Source organism: Dermacentor variabilis, chromosome 7 (assembly GCF_050947875.1).
Source record: "Dermacentor variabilis isolate Ectoservices chromosome 7, ASM5094787v1, whole genome shotgun sequence".
In the NCBI taxonomy this organism is placed as follows: Eukaryota; Metazoa; Arthropoda; class Arachnida; order Ixodida; family Ixodidae; genus Dermacentor; species Dermacentor variabilis.
Window position 1 is genome coordinate 73,309,977 of NC_134574.1, and position 20,483 is coordinate 73,330,459.

The 20,483-nt window shown below is 42.7% G+C and overlaps 1 protein-coding gene across 2 annotated transcripts in view; it reads left to right on the plus strand.

Annotated features, from left to right (window-relative positions):
- The window catches only part of LOC142586841 (uncharacterized), a 51,770-nt gene that overhangs the window by 19,078 nt on the left and 12,209 nt on the right, over nucleotides 1-20,483 (plus strand). For both annotated transcript variants that reach the window (XM_075697709.1, XM_075697710.1), the window contains exons 4-7: nucleotides 581-612; nucleotides 2,715-2,740; nucleotides 9,418-9,599; nucleotides 16,783-16,856. In XM_075697709.1, coding sequence (XP_075553824.1) covers nucleotides 581-612; nucleotides 2,715-2,740; nucleotides 9,418-9,599; nucleotides 16,783-16,856 — 314 coding nt within the window. The remainder of the gene's footprint in view (nucleotides 1-580; nucleotides 613-2,714; nucleotides 2,741-9,417; nucleotides 9,600-16,782; nucleotides 16,857-20,483) is intronic.

Consider the following 20,483-nt stretch of genomic DNA (forward strand, 5'->3'; position numbering starts at 1 on the left):
CAGCGCGGGACGCGCCTGCATGTATCCGAAGTTTCTGGAAAGTTATCGATACTTCTATCCACTGTCCGTTGTCGCCGAACCTTGTGTTATCCGATTTCATCGCGGGGCTCGAATGCTGTAGAACCTTGTGGAAGGCATGCGGGTCCCAACGATTAGCCTGGAACATTCGATGACTGCTGTATAAAAGCCGACGTGCTTGACCCGCTGATCAGATTTTCGACGATCGCCGATCGTGTTTGCCGCTATCGTTGTGCTATAAGTGTAGCCTGTTTTGTGGGCACAGGTTCTCGTAATAAAAGTTAATTTTGTCTTTCACAGTTCAGGCAATGCCTTCTCACTGATACTATACTAGAAATGAAGAGGTTGAAACGCGCCTAAATCATTCTTTAAGCTGCATTTGTACAGTAATCTCAGCAGTGATGAAATAATGTGAACATTTGAGAACCGAGACAATGCATGTGGCAGATAGCAGGCTCTGCATATGACGCACAGACCAAAATATTTTGTCAGAATAACTTCACCTACAGTCATACTACCTGGTGACATCACACCAACATATGTGTGTTTTTTTTCTCTACAGGGGATTTTCACTAGACCACACAAGGAGTGGACGTGAGTTTGATTACACAACCATAATAAATAACTGTACGGTTGTACTGGTCAAAACCAATAAGATAGTTATAAGACGATGTGAAAAACGTTTTTTCCTTTGCCAGCTCTTATTATTTTGAGTTTGAAAATATACGTTAAAGATTGTAGGCCTGTGAAGAGTCCTCCAGTTTAAAGCAATGGGCCTAACTATCTAAAGCAACAAATTTTACGTAGAAATTGATGTAAGCAATATTTATTGCGAATAATTTCTAGTACCAGGTCTCGTTTAACGCGCTTCCAATCAAGATTACGAATGATGCACCTGTATTATGTGCCCTTCGGTGTGTAGAAAGCGGGTGGTAGCGAAACGCCCGACCCCGTACGGAGCAGAAAATCATCGTAGTCCATAAGCCATTGTGGCATCATACAATAAAAAAGAAGCTTTCGTGGCTTATCTATATGGAAAAAATATTGCAATATATACAGAGTCAGTTCGCAGAAAATAATGTTGTGATGGCAATTTCTTGTAAGTTATTGTGCAAGTTACAATCTGAAAATGAAGCCCTGGAAGCACCGAGAAATGCGGGATATGCTGTGCACGTGTTTTCAAACCTAAATTTCTTAGGGTTCATTTCCTGTTCCAGCACAAAGAGTTTAATTTATTGCCGGAGGAAACTCAGGATAATTTTATATGTACTTGAGGTCAGTAACCTTGCATTGCCACAGCGCGAAGCATTGTTTTTTGCATTCAGCAATCACTCTAATACATTTTCAGGAGCAGGTATGTAACTGTCAACGTGTAGGTAGCGGCAGAACGCTTCGGTTAGCTACTGGGGCAGGTCTCCGCAGGCCCGCCACCTCTATAGTGAAATATTGTAAATAACAGTTGGTCACCGAAACATTGCTTCAGCCTATGCCCAAATTGTGCCCCTAATTATTTGTGCAGAAAATACCTGGCATTAGTTTTTTGATTAACTGCGGTCATGTGATAGTTAAATCTGACATCTGATCCATAAGATCTCTCGTGCAACCATTGGAAATAACCTTGCAGATTAGTCTAACATAGATTCATTTTAGTTAAAAACCTGTATAATTTGTCCAGAATCAGAATCGTCACAAGTAGTTAAGAGTAGGCTTTAGCTCGGGCCCTAGTTCGACGCGGCCTATTCAAATACATGCATAACGCAAGAAACGGTTTTCTGGACCGATCTTAATGAAATCTGTTGCATTTGAGAGGGAAAGTTAAATTCTGGTGACTGCTGTGAGCGAAATTTCGAATTAGGACATAAATTTTGTTAAAAAATTTTCAAGTGTTCGGAAGTTTGAAAAAACATAGAAGCACGAAGTTTACAAATTAATGGCTCCGAATCAAGAACCGATATCCTCGTTCTGTAAACGACTTCCACTAGGTCATTGAAAGCGGAAAAAATTGGTATGCTATTTTATATCTTACGTGAATTTGTTACATTGTGTACACGGGTTCTGCTAAAGATGTGTTTACATATAACTGAAATTTTTGAAATTCGTGTGTAGCAAATCAATGTTGACCGCTTTAAAGGTATTATTAGATGCGATTCACACAATTGCGATATCATTTGTCGTTGATAAGTTACGGAATGATAAACTTCATAGTTTCGTTTACGAAAAATTGTCGATTTTTGCCAGTTTTCAGTAAAAAGTTAACGACCTAAATCGAAATTAGGAAACCAACAGTCACTACATTATAATTTTTCTTTTAAATGAAACAAAGCTCCGTCAATTCGGGGCAGTGGCTGCCGAGAAAAACGAATTCTCCTTTCACATATATTTGGATAGGAGCACTCGAGCTAAAGCTTCCTCTTAATCTGCATCTTCAAACAATTGTTGTAGGTCTGTTCATCACAGTGTCATTTTTTTTTTACATTTTAAACTGGCTCCTTCCGTAACAACATAATATTTATCTTTCCTACTAGATTTACTGTCGAGTTGCACTTTTGCCTCTTATTTTGCACACATATTTTCAAGAGCAGACATAGCTCGCCCCGACGAGCTTGGCTTGATATCTGCCACTGTTTCCTTTAATGCGCTCTTGTTTCCTAATTTTACTTCATTTGCTAACACAATTTCAATTTTGTTTGCTTTAGGAAGTGATGGACGCCAGCTTCTCGGTGTAAGTCGTCCCCATAATATTCCTCCTCCTGACCGATCTAATTACAGAAAAGTAAAAAAAAAAGCTTGTGTAGTAATTTTTTCACATGTTAGTACAGAGGCTGGTCCCAACAGTTGGACCAGGAGTCCTATAATGTAAAACTATTCCAATCGCCTGTCGGCACATTTACGCCACTGCCGACGCAAGCACAGGGCGCGGACACGCAGCGTTATCCAAATAGCCCAATCAAGCGATATCCTCATTTAAAGGATGTACTTTTGGTTGCTTTCAAAACAAATAACACTCTCTACATTGAGCAGTTTTTCTTATATAATTGGCTCACAACATCCGAGGAGCCCGTTAAAGTGGAGAGGTTGTCGAAGGGCAGAGCCAGCGCAGTGACAACAGATTCCTGGATAAGGAGGGTGGTGGCGACGTCTGCCATTCGACTGCCGTCCCTTAAGCCTGTTCCACATGTAAGCGATTGAGCCTGCGAAGCTTTTCACGAGGTTTTGTTTCATAAGCGTCGCCACCCCGTGTTTTCCACCGCTGCGAATATCAATGTTGCTGACAAAAAAACACGGGGCTTTCGGCTAGTTTCGGTAGTTTGCGACTACCAACGTCAGCATTGTTTTGTCCCTGCTTCTAAAAGTTTTAATTTATAGATCCATGTCTTGCCTTCTAAGTATCTAAATCATGCTCTTCACTTTTTGCGTTGATTTTGTAAAAGAATGCGCATATGCGGCGCACAAACTCGCGAGCAGCTCGGTACTCTGTCACATCGGACGCTAGCGTGTAAACGGAGATGGGCTTATGAGAGCCACATGATGAATCTTACATGCATCTCCGTTTGCTCGCTTTCTTTTTTTAAAAAAAGAAGGCTCTGCTCGAACTTCGGGTTCCACGGCGATAGTGGATGAGATCTATCCGGGTGAATCAGAAGGAGGAATCCTAGTTCCACACCGCGGTGGGTTGTGTTTGCACAGAAATAGCACTTTGCAATATTTTTGTACAGATCCCGCTGCTCAAAAACGCCGACAGCGTGTGTTTTCAGGAGTATTATGGGATGTTGGCAGAAAAGTTTGAGGAGCTCCATGCCCTCATTGAAGGGTTGCTCCCCAAGCCCTTCTTTGTGCGGGAACCCATACCGTGACGCGCACGACTTGCAATGACTCTGAGGTACTATAGGTACTGCGCCGTACCTATAGTACCTCCATTGATAAATCGCAGATCCGAGTACGCCAGCTTCACTTCTTCGCTTCCTGCTAGGTACATGGCCACGGGGATGCATATTCAGGATGTCACCCTGGCATTCAGAGTGGGAATCTCCACAGCTCATATTAGCAAGTAGCATGTAAATAAGCATCGTCCTATGCGCAGGCTTTCCCGCACTAGTCGTCCACTGGTCACGTGGCGAGGCGTGCCGTCAGTGGTTCGGAAGCGCTTCTGCCGCGCTGCCAACGCAATGAAATTCGAACTTGCCCGAACCTCGCCGTTCCAGCCGCTAGTGAAACCGCCGCCGCTCGAAACAGGTTTCTGCGTCGCGGTGGCAGGAATCGCGAGCATTTTCGCTTTCATGTGAAACAGGCTTTGCTTGCGCTGGCTGTGCGAGAATCGCGGCGTCGTGCAATGGAAGGTTAAGAATGCCGCTGCAACGGATCCTCAGCAAAGAAGAGTTGGCAGAGTAATGTCGTATAATAATAATAATAATAATCTTTATTCAGTATAGTTAAAACAGTATACAAAACGGAAGCGCCGAAGCCACAAGAGGGCTTGTGCGGCGACAACCGGCAGCCGCGGCAATCTACGCGCCACACCAGAACTCCATCAGAAGCTGGTTGTGCATTTGGCACAACCATCACACATTATCAAAGATGCACTAGTAACATCAGTACATATTAAAGGTTCTCTAATGCTTGAACAGCAACTCTCAGTGTTTTGCGGGTGGACAAAGAAAATACATCGTCCAGTAGTTCATTGAAGATAGCAGGAACATAATAGCGTCTTGTTGCTTTACCGTAGTGAGTGCGCACTCTCGGTTTAAGATAACGAGGAACATGTCTCAACGGTACCGGTTTCGTATTTATGTGCCTGTATGCACTGCTCCAAAAATATTTAAGTACTAAGATTTGTTTAAAAGGATTCTCAAAAGAAGGTGAACCGGCTGTTCTAAAGACACTGCTGGGCAAATTCTCCTGTGGCATGTAGAGGACGCTTGTAGCGATGTTTTTCAAAATCCTATTAACTCGAGATTTCCATGTGAAAGAGCAGTTAAAAAAACAACACATACCGTATCTTAAAACACTATACCCCAGAGCCTGGGCGATTAGTTTTCTGATAGAAAAAGGCATCATGGTTTTTAAATTAAACAACAAACATGCAACACTTCTAAGTTTCTTACAAATGTGGGTCAAATGAGTATTCCACGTCAGATCACTGTCTATGTGCACACCAAGATACTTAACCGACTGGACGCTAGCTATAGGTTGACAAGAGCACACAGAGCAATATGAATGGTGTAAATATATGGAAGCGACGCTTGGTACATCTTTGTGCGGGTTGCGAAAACAGACAAGTCTGGATTTGGTGTTATTTATTTGTATTAAGTTTGAGGCAAACCAACCAGGCTGAAAGGGCTCTGCAACGTTGTACTGCCTCGCAAAAGTTCTAATTTACTAAATTCATGCTCTCCGGCAGGTTCGAGTACACAGTGTCTGAGCGATCGGCAGGAAGCCATGTTGTATTCTTTCTGGAATGGAGCAGTCTCTGGCTATATAAAAGAAAAAAAATGTTCCGAAGGTTAATGCATCTTTAACGCGTACACGTCGCTTTGACGCGGTGTGTTTTCGCGGGTGAAGTCGTGTGAAAGGCGAAGTGGGCGCCGCCCGAAAACTTTCGACCAATAGCAGATGGCTAACAGCAAACAAGCGTCGAATGAGAAAGGATAACTTTTATTTTGGTTTGCCTAACCATTCATAACCAATGCCCACATATCATATCTGATTGGGCGTTTTCACAGTTTTCGTGAACTCGCATGACACACAGGTGAAGGGGGGGGGGGGTGGCCCGAAAAATGTTGACCCATTGTGAAGGGCTTATAGCAGAGTTAGTGTAGAAAAGCCCCCGCTCTAGAAAATGAGCCCACAAAGCACTCCTGCGTTTAAGCTAACTAGAAAAGCAATGAATCGGGCATGATTTGCTTGGCAGCCTTATTATATCGCACATTAGTCAGAAACTACTTAAACGCTGCAATACTGACGCCACCATTCCTAAAGTAAAGCAATAAATTTGGCCACCATGGTAAAGCATTGCGCCACTTGCGCATACAAATCAGAGACGGTTCATGACGTCTTACAGACCATCTTTTAGGTATTTCGTCGCGAAATGCTATCAGAGATGCGCAGGTGATGTTGTAACCTATGAAGAAGATGAAAGGACTCTCGGGCTACTACATAACGGTGTTCTTTCTGAGCCTTGCCATCGCAGTACCAATTCTATTCCTTTAAACCTGCTGCGCAGATACTCTCAGGGTGTGTATTTCCGCTTACTGCCGTCCTCGTATAGATATGATTGAGGCGCAGGAGCAAGGTAACATGACACGTCAATGCATACTTATATATTGCATTGAAGATGTGCAAAGCTTTGGCTTCAGCATCACCGACCGCTTTCTCCGTGATCTTATCGTGGCCCCATTGGCACGGTATCTCTAGTGGCACCAACTATCGAGCACGATGACTACAACGACTAACTGGAAGGAACACTAATGAGAAGCACTCAATCAGATTAGATTGATGAAATACTCTCCACTTACCCCCCGTTTGTTCATTTGGATTTAACAGGTTTTTTTTTTTTATTAGAAGTGAAAATTCGTGTCAATGTCTCATTTTTTGAATTTCGCGGCGTAAGCCCAAGGCGCTTGCCTTAATATAACGTCACTAATTGCACCGTTTCTTTTTGCATTTCCACCACCGTGGTTCAGTAATAATTATGGAAATGCCAAATTTTCAGTCTATAGTGCGTTTTTTAAATTTTTTTAATTTCTTTAATTTTTTAACAAGAATATCATTGGTCTAAGCAGATGGCCTCAAAATCGTTGGCTTTACGGCCGGAGTGCGCAGGAGTTTGGAAGCAGTGTCGCGACCCATATTTCATTTTTGCGACTTCCTTTACTTGTCAAGCATCTGCTTGATGTAACCGTAGCGTTTTTGGCACTGGAGAAGGGCAATTTATTAATATAGTTGAAATCGCTCACTCTTTAGTGTCGCTTTAATAAGTTGCAGCCTGAGAACGGGTGATATAACTCTGACCAGAACAAGAGAGCCAGTGCATATTTCAAGAGGGAGTTGAAGACATAGAGTTAGGGACCTGAAACCGTAGACATGGTTGAACAAGGAACCTTGCTAGGGCAAACGTATTGGACTTGGCTTCTCCCTGACGACGACAAGGCCACAATAATTGTTATGGCCATAATCAATACAAAATTATTTTGTAGAAAAACTGATTCCAGCGACATCTCTGGTACGGCACAGTCGATGAAGTGGGACCCAGTTTTGATGCCCAGGAACGTCTTTTTGCGCCTGAAGAGCCTAGTGCGTAAGTGGACTGGGTGGGTGGTCAACGTGCGTGCGAGAACACCAGAACCTTTGAAACAAGCCGAACGGCTCTAAGCACGCTGAAAACTTATAATGCACGGCTCCTGCTCGAACATCAATCTAGGCATATGTATATCGCGCACGTGCACTACATGGGTCCTAGCCACAGCGCTAACGCGGTGCTAAACCTGAAAACGTGGACCACGAGTTGGGCTAATGAGGGAAACCTATTGCATGTATTCAGGAAACGCATTCTTTATGGAGGAATAGAAGAGTCTATCGAAAAGAAGCACTGTACGTTGCGAAATGAATCAACCTGAAGAAAGCGCGTTTAGAGATGCACGAAAAAAATACAAAGATGGCTACCGCCTTTGCAATTATGTGGCATACCTACTCATATCAGTCGTACCTTATTTAGTGCTTAGGCTAACTTTCAATAAAAGGCGAAAATGCCAGACATTGCGGCAAAAATATATGGTGTAGCTACCAACACGATAGACACACACATAAAACTGCCCGCTATGACACTTCTTTCACCTTTATCGACAACTAAATCGATGCTTGCTGTACGTTTTACCCCTCAGTTGCTACACTTCCCTATATCTAGGAAAAATAAAGACGTACCGTCTTTATTTTTTCTTCCAATTCCGCATTTACTTTTAGTGGAGCTGTTTGGTAAAATTCATAATTGCTTCATAATAGGCATGCTTGTGGCACAACAAAGATAAGCACGTTTATCTGTTGAGACGTAGTGTGTGCTCGTTTACTGCACTTTCTCTTCCCACTTAAAGCCAAAACTATTAGTACACACACATTCAGTCGTGCTTCCGTACTCTCTATTCTCTGAAGTTAAAATTGCAGCTGTTTATTGTGCGGCGTCTACACAGAAACATATTATCAGCACGTTTGTTATTTTTGTTTCGGTGGTATATATGATGAACAGCAAATGACGAGGAGCAGTTTGAAGATCTCACATGAACAGAAATTATTGCACTGCGCGTCATGTACTTGTATTCGTTCGCTCCAGTCTTTAAACATGGCTGTAAAATACAGGTATTGGACACGCGATAAAAGATTTTATTTGGTTGCTTGTGAAAATAGCTAATTAAACAATGACTAACTACCCGTAGTCGTTGTGAAGAGTCCTATGGTTTTGCACTCATAGTCGAAAAACATTTTCAGTTCCCTTCGACAACTCCTTCTCATCAGCACATTCTTTATGCTTTTATTCTCTGTTAATTCTTTTTATTTGCGAAGAAGTTTTTCTCGTTTTTTACCCTCATTATCAGCTTGGTACGCAGGGCTGAATTTTCGAAGTCAGTACACAAAACAAAACCTGGATTGGTTTAGAACGCTCACTTCACAGCAGTAAAAATTACTACGATAAGCCACAATTCAAAGGACAGCGGTCCCGCTTTCTTTATAAACTAGCAGTTCACTCTGTAATGAAGTAAATATATATTATTGCACATGTGTGCGTCTGAGCAATATAGAATAGATTAGATTTTATTGACAGGAAAGACAGAGAGGTCGGCCTGAGTTAGTGCGCTCTAGTCTGCTACTCTGCACTGGGGAAGAGGAAAAGTGAGCGAAAGTACTGGGATGGGTGATGATCACAAGAGAAGTGGTGAGTGCTTATGTATATGAGACAGCTAGAGCCGCTCGTCGAGCTTGGTGTCCTGGAGAAACTGCAACAACACTTTAGTTGCACGCATTGAAGTTGCAGTCTCGGGTCATGGGTCGAGGATAGCTTCCTCCGACAGTGGTTGCCTGCCAAGGCTGGCTAGGAAACTTTCCAACGTCCTTCGCTGCAGCATATATGCTTGGGCAATCGCACAGTATGTGCTGCAGCGTTTCAGGCGTCTGGCAGTGTTCACGGTCAGGGTTGTTCGACTGGCCGACGAGGTGCACGCAGCGATGGGTGAAAGCAACGCCCAGCCTAACCCTTTGTAGCAATATTTCGCTTCCGGACAAGTTTAAGGAAGCATGTTTTAACGTATCATGCATGCTTCTGGACAAGATTAACGATGCATTGTACGTTAAAACGCTATCTGATTCTGAAAAGCAAGTAAATTATATACGTACTTACTTGCATATTACTTTTAGATGCTGGATACTACCGGAAATATATGGATATATAAAACAAGTTATAACGGCAGTTTTGGCGGTACTAAACACTCATGTATTAAGTATCAAAAACACCAGCTGACTCAATCGAAACACAAGAGCATGTATTTTTATGATTACGACTATGACTTCTTCTACGAGTGGGTAGTACGCGGAAGAACGTAAGTAGATGCAATTTTCTTTAAATACTCCACTCTTAAGAGAAATATGTGAATGTGCAAAAAACGCATTATTCGCAGGGAAAGATGCGGTTCACAAAAAAAAGTGTATTCTTAAGTGTGCATCATTGAGGTACACTGGTGTTCCACCTATGTAATCAAAGGGGTGGGTGGAGACTTACCATTTGACCCTCAAATTGTTGTCGTGATTGTCCATTACCAATAGCATGTTTGAATGTCAGCAGGTAAGCTCTCCCAAGTAATAAAGGAGCTATAACAAAAACGACAAAACATGAATTTCTCCAAGTCAAGAGATCGTACAGAATTAGCTTAACTGCCAGAACAGATCAACAAGAAGAAAGTGAGGGATATTCTAAACTATACCGTAAGAAAGCTAGAAGAAGCAATAAAAAGTTCGGAAGAATGTTACACTTCTGTTACAAGTGAAGGAAAAGCCTCCTGCACACGTGGTAACTCATTAATTCACACGATCGGAGTGGTCAGACTATTTGCAAGACATTACAAGCCGCAGTGGCAAGTAAACGTATGGCACTGTGTTTCGACCTCCTCAACCACACATGCGAGCACCAAATGCATTACCTAAAGGTTCTTTTGTTTTATCTTTTGTCCTGTCTTTCTTTCCATCTATCATTTTTTTTTAGTTCCGTGGTTTTTTCTTGTTTTTACTTTCTTCTTTCGTTCTTCTTTGTCATTCGTCTTTTTTTCTTTCGTTTCTTCATAATATTCAGCCACTGATTCTTTGCTTGTTACGGAGGTATGAGTCGTTCCTGAAGATGTTTTTGCTTAACTGGACAAGAGCCACTGCGACGAGCCACTCAAGGCGTTTGCCTTAAAAATAGCCGCAGCATGAAATTAGTGAGAAGAAAACTTGGCATAGCGCAAGGCATCATGTAAGCACTGAAAGATAAGCAGGGTAATGCCATCAGCAATTTCGATGACATAGTAAGAACTGCAGAAGAATTCTATACTGACTTGTACAGCAGCCAGAGGAGTCACGCTACCTACATTCGAACTGGTATTCGCAGCCGCTATAACCAGCTACGAATTAAGAAGGGCCTTGGAAGACATGACCAGGAATAAAGAGGCAGTAGAAAAGGAAATAACACTCAATGTAATCAAAGATGGAAGATATATCGTGCTTGAAAAGGTTACAGCCGTTTATCCGAATTGTCTCACGACCTGAAGTGTACCCTTGAGCTGGAACAATGTCAACATTACACTAATCCATAACAAGGAAGACTTTAGAGAAACGGAGAATTCTAGGCACATGGGCCTGCTTTGAGTTCGCCATAAATTGTTCGTCAAGATGATTTCCAATGAAATAAGGGCAACATTTGACTAAAATCAACCAAGGTAACCGGCTGCCTTCACGAAAAAATATCCTACAATGGATCACATCCATGTTACAATAACGTTTAGCGTGAAAATCATTGACAACAAGAAAGAACAAGCTTGTGCTTGCTGTGGGAAGGCTATGGAAACGACACAGTATGTTTTATTAAAGTGTGAAGATATCTGTCCAGCGGTCAATTTAGGCACCTCTGGCCTCCTTGAAGCCCTCGGGTTCAGTGCGAGCAGGGAGAAAGTAAGCATATCCGCAGTAGAGATTAGTGAGAGACGATTCGAAGATTGGTGGAAGCAAAATAGAGTAATGACAAACAATGGAGGCATACAAAAACAATGCTAGCAGTAGGGGTTAAGAAAGTTTGATTATGGGAATTCGCTGTGTTTTTTTTTTCGTTTCTGTTTTTCTTCTTGAAGATGGGTAGGACATTAGGCAACATGATAACAAGAGCTTGGCGGCAAAACCTACCACCCTCTTCCAAAGGGGACGCTAAGTGCAAACATCAATCCATATTGACCAAATTGGGAAGTGATAGCCCTAACCTATCTTTATGATGGGACGCCACCATCAATGTACAACCTCTGCTAATGTAGAAGGCGTTGATGTGTGTACAGGTAGTTTGCATACATCATCTGCAGATAGATTGCGAACAAACAGCACGAAATTATCTGCTGCACTGGCCAGCAGGTATGTTTATGTTCTTGCTCAGATCCGCAGTGCCGACAGAGTTTTTAAGCCTTCACTTATTGGAAGTTATTTTCGAAATATTTTATTGATACTCAATTTAGCTTGGTCACATTGCTATCCACATTCAGTATTGTTGTGAAAATCGCATTTCACATACCCTTTATTTCGAGCATAGCCGATGCACCATTCATAACGTGCAATCAAACGGGTTGTCAACGGATTCTGGCTTGAACATGGGCTTCGAAGCCGTTGCCGAAGACAGGTGTTTCCCAGCCTTGTGGTGCCTGGTGAGCAACGTCACCGTCTAGAGGGACTTGCCGCTGTTCATCTGTTTCGGCAGTGCGCTTGGCACGATTGTGCAGTTTGCCATTCTCCAATGCTTCTGTTGTTCTTCGGTAGTTTCGCCGTGACGTTTCGGTTCCATTTATTGTCTTATTCGTTGTTGCAGACGGCCACATCTCCTTCGCCAGTCGGCTCCCGCTGCCTTTCTCGCCGAGCTCTTTCTTCGCTGCGCTTCGCGCGACGAATCTCTTTAGTAATTTCGGACAACGCTCCTGATTAACTTCCTATAGTTATATTACACATAGTTGCGCGGGCGTATGTCAAAAAACCTGGAGAGGCTGTGCAAGCGAAACGCACGTGAGGGAAAGCGCGTATAAGAGGCTTCACACAAACACAGGCGAAATCGAAGTTGGTATACGCTGGTAGCGCTGTTGCAGTGAATAACGGAGCAGGACAGACCATGTGATGCACAGGCTAGATAACCGGTGGAGTTACAGAATGGGTGTCAAGGAACATAGGCACCGTGTTTGAGAGGCTGCGGTGCCCAACCTCCCTCCGAAGTTTTCCGCAGGGGGGCGGTGGGCTGCATGGCTTCGATGCTGTAGCCTACCCTTCCCCTTGAGTGTCGTTGCCAAAGTTTTGTTACCCTCATCATTTGAGAGTTCTCTTTTAGTTGCCCTTACGTTTTCACTTAGAATTTTATTGTGGATAAGAAAAGCTTACGGCACCGTTCTTGGCATGGACGGGCACGGCCTTGAGCCATATTATTGCTTTATTTCTGCATATTCTAACAATAAGGGGACAAGCGCATTACAAGCACCAGTGGCGGCTACCTCATCCGTATTTTCTGATTTCAACTTTTTTTTTTAAATTCTCACTGTTAACAAAAAACGTACTTAAATGAACACACTTCACAAGGTTCATTTTATTTTCGGAGAAGGGGGTTGCCACTTGACAAATATTTGAAATGATCAAGAGAAGGGAAACGCATCCAAAGAGGGCAGAACACTCGGTAGGGCGATGCAATGAGGAAATTCGCGGGAGCTAGTGGGGAATTCGTTGGCGCAGGGCTGGGGCAATTGGATTTCATGTGCGCTGCCTTCGTCCTGCAGCGCACATGAAATAGGCTGATGACGATAGTGGTGCTGATGGCTCGCCTATGTCTAGAAAATGAATATGTTACTGCATGTTCCATTCGCTTCAAGTTGCTTTGGGTGCTTTTTGACCCTGAAAAGACCTGCAGAGTTTATCGACCACATAAACAAAGTATTTTATCAACGGCGTGTGAAATGCACGGGAAGCAAATGTCTCTTGTTCACTTTCCATTTGGAAATGCCAACAACTCATGGAAAAAAGTCTTTTCAAATAATTTAGTACATATTTTAGGTTTGGGAACATCGTCATTTGCATGCAAAAGTCATTAATATACACGATGTCCCACATATCATGCACCATGGTTTAGAAAATGAAAATGCCACTGAACAGAATCAAGGTATTGTTGTTTTCCGTTGCTTGCGCATGCCTAGACTATGTTCCACATTGCGCCTAATTACATAATTAGTCTTAATACGCCCAGATTGTCGCACATGGCAGTCGCGTAGATTTGCGGGCTTGCTTCACGCTAGGAAAAAACACTTTTATGTAGCACGTATTGAGCAACAGGAACCTGTATCGGTGTTTTTCATTTCACGCTACAAATTTCGCATTGGCGTTCTTAATCTATTTGTATCATTTGAGAAGTTCAATCATTAATTAGGACTAATTATGCAAACATGCAGAACGCTAGAAATAATCTGAGCATCTCGAAGCGATGGCAAATAAATTACCTTAATTTTGTGTAGCTATGTATCATATGCATATCTTGAAATCTTGGTGTATAATTGTTGGGACAACCCGTATACAATTCACTCATTACCAGAAATGAGACCAAACCGGACTTACTTGAAATCAGAATCAATAGCAGTGATGAGCAGCACCGCTTTACACGGACTCGCAGTAAAAAAAAAAGCTGCAGTGTCGCCGGAAAGGGGAAGCCGTATTAGTGACAGCGAAGTATAAGACAATTCGTCCAAGTGAACAAGTCTTCGAGGTGACATGCAGCTTCTTCAAGTCCAAATGGTATATATATATATATATATATATATATATATATATATATATATATATATATATATATATATATATATATATATATATATATATATATATATACGAGAAGAATGGGGGTTAACCGAGGGGCCCGATTTTATTAGTCATACCATAAGAAGACGACAAACAACGACACCAAGGACAACATAGGGGAAATTACTTGTGTTTAATTCATGAAATAAAGAAGCGATAAGTTAATGGAAATTAAAGTGGATGAAAAAACGACTTGCCGTAGGTGGGAACCGAAACCACAACCTTCGCGATATGGGAAGGTTGTCGGTTCGGTATATATATATACCGATATGGGAAGGTTGTCGGTTCAGTATATATATATATATATATATATATATATATATATATATATATATATATATATACAACCAAAGTGCCCGATTTTTTATTAACCAGCTCATAAGAAGACAACAAACAAAGAAACCACTGAAAACACAGGGGATATTTCTTGTAGTTAATAATTCAAATAAAGAAACTACAAACGAATGGAAATGATCGGGGATGAAAAAAACAACTTGCCGCAAGTGGAAACCATCCCAGGTCATCGCATTACGCGTGCGATGCTCTACCAATTGAGTTGCCGCAGCGAAATTTTCCCATACACTTTCTGGGGTATTTATGTCTTGCTACTAGAACTAACCCATGGAGTATTAGCCAGCGCCACCACTCACAAACCTTCGCGACGGATGTGCAACATGCTTTCTGACGCAGGCGTCACGGGTACGTGATCTTTATACAGCTAAGCTGTATATTGCTAGGGTTCCGTGCATTTTTGTTCTCAGTGAACAAAAACTATCTGGCGCAGCATAGCCTTAGCCGCTTTTGCGCCATTAAACCCACATTTAACTAACTAACAAAAACTATCAATAGCTCATACCCCTTAAGCAAGCAAAAAATGCAATGCCTCATAGTCCCGTAAGGTTCTCCGGTACTCTGAGTGAATTAGCTGCGATGACACAACCCCTGTTGTCGTTGTTGGTGAGTTCAATGTGTACGCGTCACTACCGATAAGGGAGCGGTTTACGCGGTCCGTCTTGTGTGGTCAGATGCGAGACCCTCATTATGTATTGAACGAGGAGGAGGTTAACCAAGGGGCCCAACTTTTTAAAAGTCATGTCAAATGAAGCCAACAAAGAAAGGCAACAAGGACAGTACACGGGAAATTTCTGGTGCTTAATAACTGAATTGAAGTAACAATAAATAACGCAGATGAAAGTGGATAAAAGCAGCTTGCCGTAGGTGCGGTACACTCCCAGGGTTAGTTCTAGTAGTAACGCATAAAGACCCAAGGTTTTCCATGAGAAAGCGGCGCCGCGGCAGCTCAAGTGGTAGAGCCCCGCACACGTAATAGGAACACCTAGGATCGGAAAACCGAATAAAGGGGCTTGTTATATGCAGATCATATAGAGCAGCATCTAGCTCACTCTATCCAGCGAAGTCATGGATGTGGCTAGCCTGGCTACACCTGTAGGGGTCTTTTGGATATAATAGTATAAAAAAGTGTGTGCCTGTATACGCGCGGACAACTTTCTGTGGCAATGAAGGGGAAGCCACAGAGAGAAATCGCGTACAAGTGATGGCGGTTCTTGAAAGTGTCCCGTGTTTCCATCCACGTTACTGTAAGATGGGGAAGAGAAAACATAAACACCTTATTAGCAACAGTTAAATAAGATAAAACACACCAACGAATGTATATGTTTACTTATTTTGCGGATTTTCCCTTCCTCGTGTGGGGAAACGCGAAACTATCGCACGTGGAAGCTGAGTCGATTCATCGTGTGTCACAAGCGACCGAAAGCACTGTCAAACGCTGGCGGAATACTTGCTGCGGTAATACATGCGCAGAAGCTCCGCCCCTGTAGCTGTCCCTTCATTGCCACACAAAGTTCTCCGCAAGTATAGTGTGTTCTGCTTGTGTGTTCTTCATCAGTAGTAATCGAAGCGATCCACCGCCTCCCGGAGCGTGTACCACGAACCCATGCATGACACTACTGACAAAGCAAGCTCACTTTCTACCTCCCAACTGTGATCGAAGTGAGATACATATTGTCATATGTGAAAGCAGCGGCTGTATGGCTGTGTGCATCAGATATGAAACAAGCAATAAATTCGATAGAGTACATTTGAAAATTCGGTTATTATACAAGTGAAAAATACATTGCAAGTATTTCAATGTTTCTGTCAACCCATCTAAAAGTCGTTACAAACGTTGCTCCGGATTACAAGAGGTACTAATACAGAGTAGGCAACTGTACATTGCAAATGTTTAATTGACATACGTAGGAGCAATGCAAACCTAAAATGCATGCCTGTGCACCATTTTGAATGCCAACAGCTCAGATAATGGTCTCACTTCAATTTCTCTTACTGTCTCTTCTATAGACGCTATAACAGATCTCGAGGTCACAATATGTACTAATACGACCCAACAAAATTTACCATTTAATATTTTTCGACTGCTTGATGCCGAAGGACTAAAAAAGAAACACATGCATCTGCATAGCACGAGGTAGTGAATAGCTTAAGAAATGTTAGATTAATTTCAACTTTAGTTACTGACGCATGTGAAAGCCTTGAAAAAAAATTGATGCTTTCCCATTGCGACACGTTCTAGATATCGCATCGAATAGCAATATCAGCCTCGGCGATAAAGAAGCACGAAACTACACCATTTCCTGTGTATCCTTGCAGATACCAAACACGTTATTTTGCACAGTTGGGTTACTACAGAGAAACTGGACTAGAATACATGGTAATTCATACAGGTAAGAAGTGCTAAAATACCATGAAGCGACTCGGCTTTTATCACTTGGTATGACAGGCATCTGTGCGCTAATTTTACTGTATCTCTAGATTTCACTTAAGATGGTTCGAAATCTCTCTTTGGTGGTGGTTGCTTGCACGTCGGATATATTAAAACGGGTATCATTATCTTCTAGATTTCAGGTGCGAAGAACGATCTGAGATGTATCTTGTGCATTGCAGTGGCTGCTTTCGCAGAGCAGTTTCTGCCGTGTGTTTAACCTGTGCCTAGCTATAGATGATTTAATTGTTATAGGGAATTAGTGCATACCACAGGTGCAAACAAGCGTGAACAAGCAATTGGGCATTAGTGGTATTTACCTTGTGAAGGCGCCACCGTAGAAACCAGTCAAGCACGTTTTGAAGATAAGCATTTACTTGCGATCAAAAGGATAAAGAGAAAAGTTTGATCATGTTCCAATGAATCGGACAGCTAAAAACAAGTGAATAACTTGATTTTTAGAACATGATAAATATAAAAAACATACGATGTGGCTTGATTTCACAGAAAATTTATCATGCCTGACAGATCGATACGTTGTAGGCGTGCTTTCCTGTTACACTCACGCTTCGTGACTCGGTGGTAGTTTGGTGAACATGAATGTGTAACACGGAAAGCTGCTCTCACTACATGGTTAAGCCAAATTCTGACCGCATTCTCCTTATGTAGCCTCAAATAAAAGGGTTTAAAGGAAGAAAAGCATCCTTAGAGCGAAATCATCGTTCAAAGTTGTGGAAATGCAGACGCAAGCCTCTGTAAAATTGTTATAGCTGCAGTCCTATCTTTACAATATTCCAAATTGTGATTCACTGAGCAAAGCGGGGCTTGGAATGAAGCAATATGGTTGTTTTTTTCCATAAGCCTACCTTTAATAATATAATATGTACGGGCTATCACGTGCTTAATCAGCCAGCGTTTTTTGAACCATCACCGATATAGCTGAACAAAGTTCCATAGGTCTGTTGAAGTTATGAAATCCTTCTCCGTGTGAATTTTTGCTGCCACAACTATGCGCGTTTCTTGGTAAAAATTGGTTGCTCGGCTCCAGCAGAGCGAGAAAGCAATGAACATTTTTCAGAGGTGTGTTCTGTGAACATTTTGAGGCCATAGAGCAGCAAGCCTGGTTATTTGCAACACCTCCAGATGGCGCTGGCCTCCGCCTCATTGCAGGCCAGATACGAGGCCGCGTTTCTACTAGACAGCCCGCTTTAGTACATAGCGCTCTCCGTCCATTACGGTTGCATACGCTGCAGTTGCCAGGAAACGTGAGGAGGAGTCAGGGATTTTCGAATGCTATCGCGTACCACACTGAAAAGGGAATCTTAAGCATCATGTAAATTTTAATTCGTGTCTCAGCATCGGCTTTTCTACGACGCACGCCAAGCTGCGTGGGGCAATCATGCCTACTCTCAGCAAAGCAGATTTTCTGGCCTGACATGGAGACGAAAATTTTAGTATCGTCTGTAATGTAGACAAAATAGAAACTGTGTGATCGTCTTCATTTCATGCCGAACAGACACACACTGTAGTGCATTCCAGCTTCCATTGGGAGTACGTGAATTTTTAGCTTGTGGATCACGTAGACAGCATACTACTATATGCAGCCTTCCTGCCAGCAAAAACAGATTGGTAGCAAAATTAGCCCGTGAAATAATTCGGTAAAGAGTGACTGCCTTCTTTTCTTGTACGAAAGCCAAGAAAAGAGATTTCCAGTGCCCTGTTTCTGAGTCATTCTATTTTTTCTCCATGGCTTAGAAAAGTGAATGTAAACCAGCTTTTCAAGCGCTATGGCTGGATGGTTCATCTGGCTACACTCTTAACACAAGCAGCATTACACTACAGCAAGTGTCTGTTGGCCATGACACTCAGACGTTCACATAGTTTCTGTTTCGTCTACCTTACGGACAACGTTGTTACGGACAACGTTACAACGTTGTAGAAAAGTCCGTAGGACTATGTGGTTGACCTTGGGAGCAAGACAACGGTATTTCACATACATATGCTAAAGAAATAGAAAGAGCGGCCCGGCCGTGAATTACTTGTGGTAACAGCGACAACGGTGGGCAGAGATGACCTGGCAGATCTAGAGCTTGAAAAGACAACGCAGACATCAAAACATGTCGGCATTTCGAACCAACTGACTATGGATCAGCGATTCCAGGTTGAAGCTGCCTTTGCAACCTACGACGATGCATTCTCCCATCTACCTGGAAAGACTGATCTCCTGCAATATCATTTGAAACTGATTACTATTGCGCCCATAAAAGTCCGGCAATACCCCATGCCATTTGCTGTCAAAAATGCCGTGGAACAAAATGTCCAGGACACGTTGAAGTTAGGCATCATAGAAAAGTCAAATTCACCATATCAGGCAACCATTGTCATGGTAAAAAAGAATGACGGCACAGTTCGTCTCTGTATAGACCATCGACAACTTAATCAAACTGTAGTTCCCGATTGAAGCCGTTTCTAGAGCAGAGATGATGTTTGCCAAGCTCACTGGAACTCATTCTTTTTCTAAATTTGACTTCACAAAAGGGTATTGGCAAGTACCCATGGCCCCTGAGTTCAAAGAAGCCGCTTAATTTTCACGTGACTCAGTGCCTTTCGTCACTGAGAAAGCACCTGCTGTCTTCAACCGACTGATGAGGAATGTTGTCGGAGACATACCTCATGTTTACTATTACTTCGATGACGCTCTTTCTGCCACAGCAACATGGGGACCACAGCATTAAAGACCTTAACTTACTTGTTTACGCACAGCCAAACTAACCTTAAAACCCAAGAAAAGGGAAATCGGCTCTCCAACAACGTGCTTCTTGGGCCATGTGGTAAGACAAGGCCTTTTACAGCCCTTGAAAGACACAGCCGACAAGATCAACACTGCTAAGCGACCTCAAACGAAACAGTGCCTCGTGGTCTTCTTAGGACTCACCGGTTATTACCGGGACTTTGTTCCACACTCCACTGACCCTACGAAGACGGGCTCTCCGAACTGGCTCATTTGGCAGACACGGCACGAAGAGGCATTTATGCTACTGAAGGAACTGTTGTCACAGCAGCCTGGACTAAAGGCTCCAGACTTGAGCAAAAACTTTTGCTACGCACGGACGCCTCTACGAGAAGTCTCGGAGCGGTTCTTTTGCAAGAACACGACAGGCGTTTGCATCCCATGTCCTGCACTAGCCAGAAGCTTTTGCCGCCTGAAGCTGCCTACTCCACAGTTGAGAGGGAGTGCCGCGCCATAGTGTGGGCGGTGAAAAAATTCCACGTGTACCTTTACGCTAAACCGTTCATCCTGCAGTAGGACCACCAACCACTGCGATACCTAAATTACGCGAAGCACGTGAACAGTCGTGTACTACGTTGGAGTTTGCTCCTTACGGAACACGACTTTCATGTCGAGTATATTCGTGGCTTTGACAAGGTTGGTGCAGAATATTTAAGCAGAATAGCCACGGACCCGGATTAATATGACATGAAAGTTATAGCGTGAACTGTGTGACTTTCGATACTCCGTAGTGGTGGGGCCCCATGACGTAAAACTATTCTAATATGTTTTTATTCCAATCTCCTGACGTCAAATTTG